At 33.8% G+C, this 14,689-nt stretch overlaps 1 protein-coding gene across 2 annotated transcripts in view; it reads right to left on the bottom strand.

The window, feature by feature from the left end:
• Positions 1 to 242: 242 nt before the first annotated feature.
• Positions 243 to 14,689, bottom strand: part of PCDH9 (protocadherin 9) — a 978,600-nt gene continuing 964,153 nt past the window's right edge. For both annotated transcript variants that reach the window (XM_036831568.1, XM_036831567.1), the window contains exon 4: positions 243 to 2,351. In XM_036831568.1, coding sequence (XP_036687463.1) covers positions 1,978 to 2,351 — 374 coding nt within the window. In that variant the 3' untranslated portion in view covers positions 243 to 1,977. The remainder of the gene's footprint in view (positions 2,352 to 14,689) is intronic.

The following is a 14,689-nucleotide window of genomic DNA, read 5'->3' on the forward strand; positions in this document are numbered from 1 at the left end:
GATTTCATAGATCATTAGGGGAATTTAACTCTAACTTGGAAACTTATTTTCAGAACGTAGGTATTATTAAACCCCTAACAAATTTTCTTTGATTTCTAATTAAAAGTTAACCTTTATTAACATATACTTATCTAACAATTAGAGTAAAAATCATCACTTTGGATTTTGACCACGAATTAACACACTACAGTCAGGAATTCAGAACATTTATTGCAAGAGCTGAATAATTGTAAATAACGTAGAACTGGCAAAGCAGTAACAAGGATAATTGTTTAGATATTTATTGTGTCAAAGTCATCAAACACCCCTCACAAACCGACAAATATGTACTGCAATAAGCAATGCACTCCTACCCATTATTTTCCATTATACTGTGGAAAAATGTGAATTGCTATTTACAAAGTAATTTTATTTTTGGTAAGAACAAATTATCTATCAGATTAGCAAACCATTTTTTAATTTTTTTTTTTTACTTTTAAACTGATGTTGAACGGTGGCATTAAGATAACTTTCACTTCTTTCAATAAAGACATTTTGTTGCATGCTATTTATTTGTTTAAATCATCTGTCATGCCTTAACAAAAACCTCCTAAGAATGCTCGAATTTGGATTTGTTTGCACGTGCAACTGAGATCTTATTAATATTAGCTGTAACTCTGTTGGTTTGACCTAAGTGACAAGATGCTGGTACCTGCCGGCATTGACCAACTATGATAACAAACAGTTAAACAGCAATAATTAGAGATCTATCCCTTAATTTCTCCCAACTAGCCTACCTGGAGAATGTTCTGTTACATCATGAAGGCACAACACATTAAATAGTTTGTGGCTATGGTCTAACACTTGTGTTACAACAACATTATTGTATATGAGGATCAATACAAACTGCCATTTCAACAAAGTTGTAGACACACATTTGCCCAATTGAAACTATTTTTGAATAGTAATTTTTCTTCAATATATGCTAATTTAATACATTAGTTTTGCATGAGTGACAAGCACAGGATATATTACTTTCTGAAGGATAACACTTTCCCATTACTATCTCACTTAATGCTACTAAATAAGTGATTTTGCTTTTGCCTACTTTGAAAATAAGGATGTCAAGAAGATAGGTTCTGAATTTCCAAGCTTTTGCAGAAGTCCTTTTTTTATATAAAGTTTTCATTTGTTATCTTTATTTCTTATAGAATTCCAGCATCATAAGCTATCATAAAAGAAGCGAGATTCCAGAACCTTTTTCACTACAAGTATCTGAGATCTTTTGAACAACGTGTGTCAAGACAGACTCAGAAACACTTCACTAAAAGAAACAACAAAAATAGCAACAAAGAGGCAAACAAAAAAAGAAAAGAAGCAACCATAAAACACAGAATTATGCTACAACGTTTTTTAGGTGAATGGTATAAGTACACAAAAGTTGTTAATAATAGCTTGCTTCTATTTACAAATACTTTAACACTGATTGACTTACAAGTGTCCATTAATGTTGTTAACAGCACAATAGATTTAATGCTTATCTTTTTAAGTTTCGTTTGAAGTATAATGTCAAGTATAGCAGTCCCAACACAGATCAACGACAAAAAGAGCACAATTTTCTAACTGGATATGTTTGTCAGTCACTCTAATCCATGGAACTTTCTTACTCTCCAAATGCATATTCTATTGTTCATAGCAGCAGTCCAGGGTCAAAATAAAATGCAGTTAAAAAAAAAAAAAGGATATTCACACAATGGAGAGGTCTCTGGAGAGTTTAATCAATCCTAGTAAACAAGATCACATGGCTAGTAGAACTATCTTCCCTCTCTAATGTGGTAAAACATTGTATCCTCCATGGTGCTAACACAAAGTTATGGATATCCCTGCTATAAGGGGTATAGTTGTAGAGATCTACTGAATACATAAAGCTCTGACACACACAGTATTAGCATGTCTATTTAGTTTAAAGTTATTAGGTCCCATATAGCCTTTTTCTTTTTAGAGTTGGTGCTCCTTAGGACTCTCAATAGCACCTCCTGCTTGTTTATAAGACTTCAGATTTGCCAGAGGAATGTCTATCATGTGGCTGCCATTGTTGAAATGGCCTTCGGTGGAACCATACTGCTTACGGTCATTGAACTGGTTCCTGTTGCTATCTTCTTTCCAGGCTCTGGTCAGGGTGTGCCCATTCACAAGCTTGTCCTTCTTGACCCATTCTTTCTGGGGTGCAAAGGTTGAGAGAGGTGATTTAGGGTGTTGATATGGACCCAAGCCAGGAGGCATCCAGCAGTTATCAGAGTGACCCAAAACCAAGCACTCTTGAGTGCACATCTCTGTAGCTTCAGCTAATCCTCGGGGGCCCAGAGGCCCATCTGCAGAGGAAAAGAGACATAATAAGGAAAGAAAGTGATTAGAGTTTTCATTTAAAATTATCTCCTTAGAGAAAACGTGCATTGGTGATCTCGTTTGTTCATGAAAATTGTATTAAGGTAAGCAATTCAAAGATATGATTCCCCATCCTTTTAAGAATAACATAGGAGGAATAAAATTCCTTTTACTTGAGGTGAGAATTATCTCTTTTCCTTAAGCCTTCATTTATATCTAGAGATACAGACAGATAGAAAAATAAATAGACATACATGAGTAAACAGATATACCCATGACATATCATTTCTGATGAACTTTTTCCATGACATATGTATTATTACTGATTTATGTCCTACTTCTCCACAAAAAACTCATATTCATGAGAAATAGTGAAAAGTACAAAAATGTTATGTGCAATGTTGAAATATATGCTAACATATCAACTCCCTGAATATAAAAAGTATTACTTGAAATATAACATTAAAAATAAAATGTTTTTCCATATAAACGTGTGTTTTTAGTATGAAATCCCATGAAAATAACTTTGCAACATTTTAAAAACTTAAATAATCATTTTAAAGAATGTTTTAACTAAAGTATATTACTAAAGATACACCTGGTTGACTGGTTGACATTGTGAAATCCAAGTAAATAAAGGCACCATTTGCATCCAAAGACAACATGTGGTTCCTTCCAAGCTTAACCTATTTTCTTGATTTCTAAGTGCATTAAATAACACAAATTTCACTAACGTGAAAGTCTAGCTAAGTTGCAAATTGGATCACATGGAGTCTAATATTCAAAGGGAAAATAAGTCATCATAGATATTTCTCTTCTATTTTTTTTTTTTACCAGCAGGCAATCTAAAACATTTTAACCATGATTTTGAAAGTAAACTCTTCTCTGATTATGTAAAGAGGACATCAGTTCTTTACTGATAAACAACAAGTGTCAAATGGTTAAGGAAAAGGTTTTTTTGTTGTCATTGTTTTTTTCCCTTGATTAAACAGTCAAATGATAAGTGGTAGCTTGAAAATTAGGAATTGATTTTACGAATGAGGTTAAGTGGATAGGCAAGAACGCCTGAGGCATAAAGCATTTTCAAAAATAGAGAGTCGTCAGAATAAAAATGTAGAAAAAAATGAAGAAAACATCCCTGAAAGTTTTTCTACTCAACTATTAAAAGAACCAACAATTGGAATGTAGGTCTTTGCTAAAGTCCAAGTTAGCACTACTAATATTTTTAAGTGCCCAATAATTGTGTGTTTTAAGTGCCCAATAATTGTGTGTTTTTTATATTAACATCTATTTTTCTTAATAATATTCTAGCTATTTCTTACATGTTAAAAAAGAAATACCTGCTGAGATAGGTAAGAGTTGGTGAAATACCTGAGACCTCAACACACAGACAACATTAAAACGGACACTGGATGTGAAAAAAAAAAATGCCTAAAGTGTACTCTTACATACAAATGGAAATTTTAGTCTTTTTTGAAATCTAAAATCTGCTCTTTAGAATAACCTTAAAATTCCTTCCCATCTGACCCATAGTCCCATCCCCTCAAGAGCAAATAGTTTTATCTTTTTAAACATACGTTCATTACTTAAAACTATTTCTCTCACAAACCTCAAATGATTACTTACTTCCTAGGATATTTAACTTAATCTTCTCTATGAGCCTTTCTCTGTCCTCTGAATTCTGCCCACACTTTAAAAGTTCAAACTAATTTCTCCCTTTTAGTTTCACTTTGGTGTGTTCAGTGACTCTGTACCCACAAAGCTAACACATTTTGCTCAAACCAATCCATGCCCCTTACATCAGGATCGCAGGCCTGGATGATGCTTTTTGCCTGGCTTGTTTTCATTTAATTACTGATTCTTTCAAGGGGCAGCTTGCTTCCCAGGTACCACAGCAAGTTTCCCTAACTTTGCCAATTAATGTTTTACATGCACCTGGAAGATATCCACAGATCTTCCCTTATTAATGAATAACAAATTTCCTAATTGAGCTCACTCACTCAACTCTTACTTTAATGACATTTTTTTGTCTTTTGGGGTACAAAAGACAAAAATGTCATTCATTAGTATACATTTTTATTTTTGTTTTCTCTCAACTGGATTTAAAATGCATTGATGGAAAAAAACAATTTATTAGCCTTCTGATTCCTCATAGTGCTTAGCAATAGCAATGATCTATGAACAATGTTAATTGTTAATTAAAATTTTATGATGTTGAAAATGTTCTGAGAAATTATTAAAGATACCCTCTGCTTAAAAGGCAGACCTTAAGTAATTAGAAGATTCTGATTTCTCAAACATCATACCAAAAGCTTCCTCAACAACAAATCTCTGCCTTAGCAATACTTTGTGATAGTTAATAAATGAATTATTTAACTTCTCTGCTAAATATGTTCACTCCTGGGACTTCCCTGGTGGTTCAGTGGTTAAGAATCCACCTCCCAATACAGGGGACATGGGTTAGATCCCTGGTCAGGGAACTAAGATCCCACATGCCGTAGGGCAACTAAGCCTGCATGCTGCAACTACTGAGCCTGTGCGCTACAACTAGAGAGCCCACATGCCGCAACTAAGACCCGACGCAGCCAAAGATAAAAAAAAACCACTAAATATTAAAAAAAAAGTTCACTCCTTTCTAGACATCAACAGAGATAATCACCAATTTGTTGTATAATATATATTGAGGCCTATGAATCAATCCTTAATTTTTACATTTCCAGAATCATTAATAAGTTTTTCTTTTCCTGTTGATATCCCCAAAGGAAAAAATAAATTATCAGCTACCTTAGAAATATTAATAGTATCAGGTTTTTATTGAGTACATAAAAAAGGGAGAATATCCAAGATTATTTTTTAAATAGTCTTATCCAATATACATTGCCATCTTATTAAATTAAGAATATTACCCAATAATTGAGAACACTAGGGGTGTGTGTGTGTGTGTGTGTGTCTATAAGTATATGTGGACCCTAAATCTTCAGAATTTAATGACACATTTTAACAAATAGAGTATATTGTTTTTCAGAACTGATAACATTTATTTATTCTATAAATATTTACTGAGTATTTACTATATGCTGACCCTGTGACAGGCACCAGGAATATAGAAGTGAACAAAGCAGATGTCAACACTATCCTCATGGAGCTTTGGGTCTATCCTGGGAAACAAATAATTGCCTTAAAAGCAGTGAGCCAAAAAAAAAGCAGTGAGCCAAGAGAGGAGAAAAATGTGTCATTGGGAAGGAGGTAGGGTTTAGGGAGGCTTGTCTCTTTAAAAGACAAGAGAGGGACTTTGTTCCAAGTTCCACTTCTACATTTTTCTGAAAGTTCTTACAGATAACTGACAATTTAAGACATTTACAGTTAAAATTTGTGTGTACTGTACAAAATATTTAACTTGCAAAAAATGGTTTTTCCATTAGATAATATTAATTGATCTTTGAAAATTTTACTTATGATTCCTTCTTGTAAATAAATTTGAAGGCTTTTAATAAAGTCTATAAATAAATTTACAGAAGTTTTGTGGATTCTTAGGTCAGTCTTTTAGGTAGCTGATTGTTATATAAAATTTAAAGATCCATCGAAAAGTGCGACACAACACAATGATGGCACTTGCATGAGGGCCAGTTTTTGTTACTTATAGCTGCCCTAAAGGAGAAAAGGCCACCAGCCAGGGCCACATAGACGGTTATACCAGGAACAGGGTAACAATAAGCTGGAATTCTAGGGGGTAGTTTATGTATGGCCAAGCAGGGTGGAGGTAGCTAGGTTTCCACGGCCCTTTGTGAATTGACTGATTAGAAAAATTTCTCAGGCTCTAGGGCACAGAGTCTATCTCAAGATATCTGGTACATTACCTTTGGGGCAATTAGGGTGGGTGCATAATGACCTAGAAGTGTGAGAGCTCTAGAAGGGAAGTGGTGGGATGTGGATTTACTGAAGAAAGGAAACTGACCAGCTTGTAGCCAGGGCCACAGAAGTGAGTCAAGACAGCAAAAAAAGAAAAAAAAAAGGAGAAAAAAAAGAAAGAAAAAGGAAAATATATATATACTAAACTACATTATAACAATTTGCTTATGTAATTGAGCTGCATTGCTGGAAAGCTTACTTTGTTTATTCTCTGACAAGTTTTTATTTTGGGACATGACATTAAATAGGGAAAATTTTACTCTTTTTATTTGGACCTATATATAATTTCCAGTGGTTGCCCTGAAACACACACACGCGCACACACACACACACACACACACATACACACGAGTTTTATTTTGGGAAATAACAGTGCTTCCAAGTTTTCTTCCATAAAGTCTGTGTCATGAATTGGTAGAAAGAAAAAAGAAACATTTTTATTTTGAATTATTAAAAAGAACACAGTCATTCTACTGGTTCCTTGAAAGTCCTGGTTTTTTTAAAGTTTATAATCTGAAGCATTAAACATTGAGTAGTTTCCAGTTAGTTTTTCTCATTTTTAGAACCACTTACTGATTTGTCTTATACTTTTAAAAAGGAGGAAAACATTCTTTATAAAGCATTGGTATTTAATATTGTCATTTTCCAAACTATAATTGAAAATAATTCATGATTCTCCATCAAATATATAGCATTTAAAACGTCAGGAATTTTTTGCTAATACTACAAAAATTATATGCACTGAAATATTATCCCTTATCTTTGACATATAATTATTTTTAATGTTATCACTATAAGGAATCGCCTTAATTGATGAATAATTATATTTATTTTTCATAATTCCCTCAACATTGAATATTTAACATGTATTACATGTGTCAGAAATATGCTGGATTCTTAATAAATTTTGAGATGGTGTGTGTGCATGTGTGTGTGCTTGGTGCATGTGTGCACTTATGTTTCCCTGTCTCTCCAATTTTTTCATAAATTTTGAGGTCCTATTTGTGTTACATCATACAATATCTATTTAGAATCCAGATCAGGATTTAAAATTGCTTATAAGTACTTTCTATAATTTCAGCATTATACCAATCTGTTTCCTTTTTCTCAAAAGAAGTACTTAAAATCCCCCATCATGATTTTTTTAACACTGAAATATTTATTGATTTTTTAAAAAACCTAAATTATTTGTCCCCTTTAACAATCTGCAATCTATGAGTTTGGTTATCTTTCTTCGTTTTTTAATGTATAAAGACACAAGTGCTGATAAAACTGTCCAAGCCATCTGTCTCTGCATTTAAATGTTGAAAGCAAAAACAAAAGCACATAAAAAGCTTCTTGAAAGTCATCTCAGTTAATGTTTATATCAGTTCTCGATGTATTTCCCCCTCCATCTTTGCTCCATCTTCCTGTTCAAAGCCAAACAAAATACTTTTCCTATGATTTAGGCATCAACAGCTGTCATAGAGCTGCTTGAATTGCTGACTTTTAAAGATGCAGGTTTAAAATGTGAAACTATCCAATTTAATGGATCTCCAGGTATACTTAAATGGTAGAATACTTGAATGAGCTTTGATCTCATTTTATTATACCCGGAAGCAGAACTGTTAGTTCATTGATTAACTCACTGCTATAATTAACATGTACCTTCTGGCCTGTTGTCCACTGCTTTTCAACCTGATGGTTTGAAACCCTTTAATTCCAAAGATCGAAACTGATAAACAGATATTTTTTTCAAAAATCATGAGACCTTTCATATTTCTGGTTAGGTTTCATACTATATGACGGTTTGCACTTTTACATGAATAAATTTTCCTTAGAATTTTTACTATTGGGTAAAATAAGACTAAACAGACTGTGAAAATTGAATTTTAAAATAGATGTCATTTTTATATCATTTTGGTTCAGATTCATCACATCTCACTCAATTTTTGTCTCATTCAACTTTTATTATAGAAAAATACCTCTTCCATGCAAAACATATCTGATTGTCATGTTATAATGGCCTTTTTGTGATTAAGAGCATATATCATCATTTTTATGCAAAATATTTGTTAAGTTCCAGTTTTTCTGTATTTTCCCCAGAAAAGGTACCTTAAAAGGTAGCATGAGTGTAGTATGCAAAGAGTTGTGCATCACTAAACATCTTAAAGTGAAAGATGCATCCACTGATTTGGACTTGCTGAAGCAGTTTGCCTGATCTCTAGGCACAGTGATAAAATTTCTTTCCTTGTTTTAAAGAAATTTCCATTTTTAAGAAGGCTTTTATCCTATAAGTTTGCTTTGTACTTGCTATTAATTTACTGAGAAAAATCTTAATTATTATACTTGCTCCTTTTCTTACTCAATCTTCCTATTAAAAATTTCAGGGAAACAAATATTCTCACCCAGTACACTTTTAGATAATTTTAGTATCTCTAGGAGACCAAAACCAAAAAATTAGTATTTTTACTGGCTCATTTTCACCCTCAGTTTATTTCTATTCTTTTTAATTTTTTGTGAGACAATATGTAGTAGCATAACAATTTCTTATCATTTTCATGGATTACCCTGAATGGAAAGCTAAAGCTAAATATTTATGGAAATCTGCAGGGACCTGAAAGAATGTCAGGTAAAGTCACTTGATAGGCCCCCTTACTGTCTCCACACACTATGTTTATTGATCAGTTGCAGATACAAATCAAATTGATTAATTTGCTTCCAATCTAAAAACAGTAAAAGTTAATTTTGAATATGAGCATTGGCATGAAAGCAGAGGAAACCATTCAACATTACTCACTTTCCCTTTTGATACATGATCTCTACTTTAGATCACATTATCCTTGTCCAACCAATATTTTAAAATCACTGTCACACAGGAATAAGTATCAGTTATTACCCTGCTCAGAAAAACAATCAAGGGGTACAAATTCCACTGCCATTTAAACTCAGATTTGTATATAAAATAGTACAGCATAGTTATGTGGATGGTCTAAATCCAAAAGTAGATTTGGCAAACTTGAGTATACCTATGGGAAAAACATTTCTCATTCATTCACTGAATAACTTTTGTTTGATCTCATGTTAGGTTCAAGAGATTCTTGCATAGAATATCTAAAATCAGAGCTAGTCCAGAAATCTCAGGTCACATGATCATCATAGCTCAAGCAAATTGAAATAGATTCGAGCCCCAGTAAAATAATGAATTTGCATGAACTTTGTGAAAGTAATTTTAGATTCCACGTCTCCTAGTTTCTCATCTAAAAATTGAGAGTAAAAGACTAAATTCTGATTCATGACCTCTACCAATCTCTTATTCCTTTATTAAATATCACTGTGGTTTGTCATAGATAATCAAATTTTCAGTGTTATTTTCATTCTACTAATGAGAAGTCCAAGACAGGGCAAAGAAATCATAAATCAATTGTTCCTGTAGATTAGTCTATTACTTAGGTCACATATAGGTGTTGGAATGTGAAAGTATGATTGAAATAAGTATTTACATTTCTCAGTCTAAGTAAAAACCTTCATCAGAGTTTTCGTTTATGGCTCAAATTTAACCCAACATTGTGAAAGCATCTGCAGTCACCTTGAGAAACAAATGCAGAATTCCCACACAAGCAGGATTTGAAAAAACCTTTAGTTAACAACTAAACATGGATTAAATGTTTTACACATTCCTCATACAGATTTTCTTCCTTGGTCACAGATGAAAAGTCAACATTTGCAGATGGAGACAGTCCAAATGCAATAACACATAGCCAGCCCAAGCAGCAGATTCTCTGCCAGAGAGGATATTGCTATTTGGACAGACTTTATAGTTCACAAAGAATGGAGAGCACATCCTTATAAATCTTTAGCTTTCTTCAGCATGGCATGAATATCAGCTCCCTTTTCTCTCATCTGCTAAAGCTAATTGATGAAAAGAAAATATCTTTGATTTTATTTATTCACCATTAGCATTTGATGTTGCAATCAATGAAATGACAATAGTCTAAGGTTATTGATTATTTAAATTAATTCTCAAATTTTGACAAAATTGCTTGTATGAAACAGCTTATCTACATTATTGCTGACCATATTTACTTTCTTCTATAGTTTACTCTTTCTTTTACTCATATTTGATGTCTTTCATTTTAAAAAGTTACTCATATACTGATATTTCCTGAATTATTCTCCATTTCTTACAATTCACATAGTTTCTCAAAAAAACATAGTAAATCTTACTTGATGTGCAAACAAATCTAAGGTATTAAGAAATGAAATAATTCTTTACAGATGAATTTCAGGCTGAGATCCAATTTTTTTAAAAAAGCAATTTATATAATCTTCTCTCCCCTTAAAAAACTCTCAGGTGCTTGTCTGAAACCAGACAAGTAGTACACAGTACTGTGAAGTAATTTGTCTTTACACACTTTCCACTCTTTCCCAGATTTCAGGTGTATTTAATTAGAATGGAAAAAATAAACTGGTGAAGTTCATTTTTATTTGCCCAGTTCTCTGATAATTTTCACCTGGGACACTTATAACTGGAGCCTTGTTCCTCCCCGAGTCTCTGGGTTAGAGATTCTATTTCTTATGGTCTCCAGAGGTCATAGTGATTAGTCCCTGGTTATTTTAAGCGCTGGGGAATTTGGGGAAAACATTTTGCTAAGTTGTTAAATATTTAAAGATTTCATAAATTATATATTTTAAAAGGTGTCTGAAAGATTCTTTTTTAAATGGAATAAGTCATCAACTATGATGCATGGGATCTGTAGGTGTGTGTGTGTGTGTGTGTGTGTGTGTGTTTACACATAGATGTTACCATAACTTTGAATTAATAAAGTATAGATCAGTGTTTCTCAAATGTTACTGTGCACATGATCCACCTGGGGAAATGGTTAAAATGCAGAATCTGATTCAGTAAATCTGGGGTCCTGAATTCCTCCATTTCTAATGATCTCTCAGATGCTGCTGCTGCAGCTCCTCTCTTGGAGATGTGAGCACATTGAGTACTTACCTACCTCCATTGGGTACTTTCCCAGTGTTCTACGCAGCTAAAGAGACCAGAGAACCAATACTTTTACTCTCTGTCTGCCATGTATAGCAAGAAGGGGGTTATCTGCAAACTAGGAAAGGGGATCTCACCAGACACCAATTTTGTCTGTATCTTGATCTTGGTCCTTCCAGCCTTCCAAATTATAAGAAATAAATATTCCTTGTTTAAGCCAGTCTATGATATCCCGTTATAACAGTTTGGACTAAGACAATGGCAAAAGAGGTTTTGCAGATGAAACAAGGACACTCATCAACCAACAAAGCTGATTTTTAGTTAATAGACTAAGCTATATTTATAAACTATATTTGGGCCTGACATAATCATGTGAGCTCCTGAAAATCAGGGAGTTTTCTCTAGCTATTAGCAGAAAGAAGCTCAGATTCAAAGCACAAGAAGTACTCAATATTCCATTGGTGTCTTTGAAGATGGAAAGGACCACATAGAAAGGATCTGAGAGGAGCCTCTAATTGCTGAGAGCCACCCCAGCTGGGCAGCCAGCGGGACAACAGGGATCTCAATCTTACAACCATAGGAACAGGATTCTACCAACAATCTGCGTGAGTTAGAAAATCAATTCTTCCTCAGAGCCTCCAGAGAAGAGTCCAGTCCAGCTGATAACTTGATTTTGGCCTTGTGAGCCTCTAGGCATGGCAAGCCTACTTGGACTCCTGTGATAATAAATGGGTGGAAACTGAGATAATAAATTTGTGTTGCTATAACTGGCTAAGTTGTGGTAATTTGTAACTCATAAATAGAAAACTAATACAACGTCTGTCTCTTACTCAAGATGCACAGTCAATCAGCAAGTTCTTTAGTCTCTCTCCCTCCCTGAAAACCCACCACCTCAAGCCACTATTATTTCCTAGCAGGACTTCCTTCTTTCACTCTGTGACAGTCTATGCTCTAATCCTTAACTAGAGGCATGTATATATAGTTATAAGTAAATAGGTAATAGACTCATATTAGTTTTCTTTTGCTGCTGTAACAAATTACCACAAACTTAGTGACTTAAAATAACATTCTCTTACAGTTTTGGAGGTCAAAATTCTGAAAATCAATTTCACTGAGCTAAAGTCAAGGTGTTAAGCAGGCTGCTTCATCCTGGAAACTCTGAGGGGAAAATCCATCCCCTTCCTTTCTTCAGCTTCTAGAGATTGTCTGTGTTTCTTGGTTTCTGGGTCCTTCTCCATGTTCAAAACACATTCTCCAATCTCCACTTCTGTTATCACATCACCTCCTCTAACTCCTGCATCCCTCTTTTAAGGACGATTGTGATTACACTGTGCCTATGTAGATAATCCAGGATAATCACATCTCAAAATCCTTAATTTAATCACATCTGCAAAGTCCCACTTGTCATGTAAGATAACACAGTCACATGTTTGGGGACAAGGATGTGGATATATTTGGGAGCTATTCAGACTAACACAGTATTTAAAGCAGAACACTTCATTCCTCTGCTTCCAAGGACTTCAGAGTAAAAGTTGCACTCCTTCTTGTGACCTAGAGTCCCATATGATCTGGCTCTCGTCCAGCTCCCAATGTCATATCCGTACCCCACTCTGCCACCTTCTCTCCTTAACCCCACCTTACTCTCTCTGCTCAGCTACACTGACTTGCACCAAGATTAATTAGGTCTCAGGACCTTCAATTTACTATAATTTGTGCATTGGCCTCACTTCATTTAGAGGTTTACTCAAATTCGATTCTTCATAGAGGCATTTTCTGATCACCTTATAAAAAATAATATCCTTTACACCATTCACTCTCTATTCCCTTACCCAGCTGCATTTTTCTGGATAGCACTCATTACTACCTGTCACAGTGTATTTATTTGTTCATGGTCTAGCTCTAACAGTAGAATGTAAGCACTGCAAATGCAGGTAATTTGCTTTTAGGTAACTATGTCCTCAACACCTGTTACCATGGCCTGGCATACTGTAGATAATTACTAGATAGATTTTGAAAGAAAAGAAAACATGAAATTTGTTCTGAACCCCAAATCAGTGAGCTAACATAAAAACTGTATGTAAAACATTGTGACAAGTCATTTACAATCAGAAAATAGTTAATAATCAAATGGATTTACCTTTACATAAGAAACATTGCTAAGAGTTCACAGCATAAAATTTTACCAAGATGATACTTGAAATGTCTAAATGGTATTAGTAAGTGCAAAATAGCTGCATTCAAAAGTACTTATGTGCTACCTTACTTTGGGTCGAAGCAAGTAGAATGCCCCAAAGTGAAACATAATTAGGTTGCTTCCTGTATCCCACTGAACTGCTTAATCATGCAAGAAACTTCATAATTCCTCTCACTAACTGAGTTCTTTAGATGCTTTCAGAAGTCCAGATTCACAGGATACATAACAAAACAATTCTTGAAAGCCTGACGATGCCAAAGTAATTATTAGCAATTATTCTGAAGCAGAGCTCCAATGAGATGCAGAAAGGTATGCAGAATTTAGCCCTTTGGTACAGGTATGTTCAGGTAAATGGGAGGATATTTAGAAAAAAATTAATTTGATTAGGGATTGTATTAAAAACCTAAAAGTAGTTTAGACTCCATTAATATATTGACTTACAACCATTAAGGAATGAAATTACTTTTCACAAATTTTAGGGGAAAGTGTGATTTTTAAAAAGAGGCTAATATGCTACATTAGATTACATGTAGAATACCATGGTGTAATTCATTGTTTAAATTTAGTTGTACATAAAGGAAAACTACTCTAAAAATGAGAAGCATAATGTTATATTTTGAAAGAATCTCCTAAGGGGACTGTTGAAAATGTCATTACTTCATTATTGAAAATGGCTTGTATAATGGAGTATTGTGGAGAGAAATCTTGCCCTCTCGGGGTAATGCATAGGATTACCCATTTCGATCTAAATGTATGTTTATCTCCGAATGCACCTTGCAAATCCAGAGAAATTACTTCGTTAATATAGGTCTTAAAAGATAGATTTATCTCTTAAAATGATAAGTATTACATGTGAATTTTATAACATCTATATAAATTTGGCTGAGATTTTCTGCAGTATTTTCTGTTCTGCCTGTTGCCCATCAGAGACTATAATTTTCTGAGGATAGGAAGACAAGTTACTTTTCTTTAGTATTTCACTATTTTATTGGTAGTTGACCATAAGTCCCAACTTCAATGCATATAATATTGCAATATTTATCATCAAAGAATATTGCCCTAATAATTTTATAAGATATGAGTCATTTATCATTTTTCTGAAACAGAACAATGTTGTTGCAACATCAACGCACTTGCACATTTAATAAAAAAATATTTAAAATTTTCTCAAGATTAAGCTGATGTTTACATGTAAAATTTTAGGAAAACTAGTGCTACTCTCAGAATAAAGCTTCTTAGTGAATGTAAGA

The sequence above is a fragment of the Balaenoptera musculus genome, chromosome 18, assembly GCF_009873245.2.
Source record: "Balaenoptera musculus isolate JJ_BM4_2016_0621 chromosome 18, mBalMus1.pri.v3, whole genome shotgun sequence".
NCBI classification, from domain to species: Eukaryota; Metazoa; Chordata; class Mammalia; order Artiodactyla; family Balaenopteridae; genus Balaenoptera; species Balaenoptera musculus.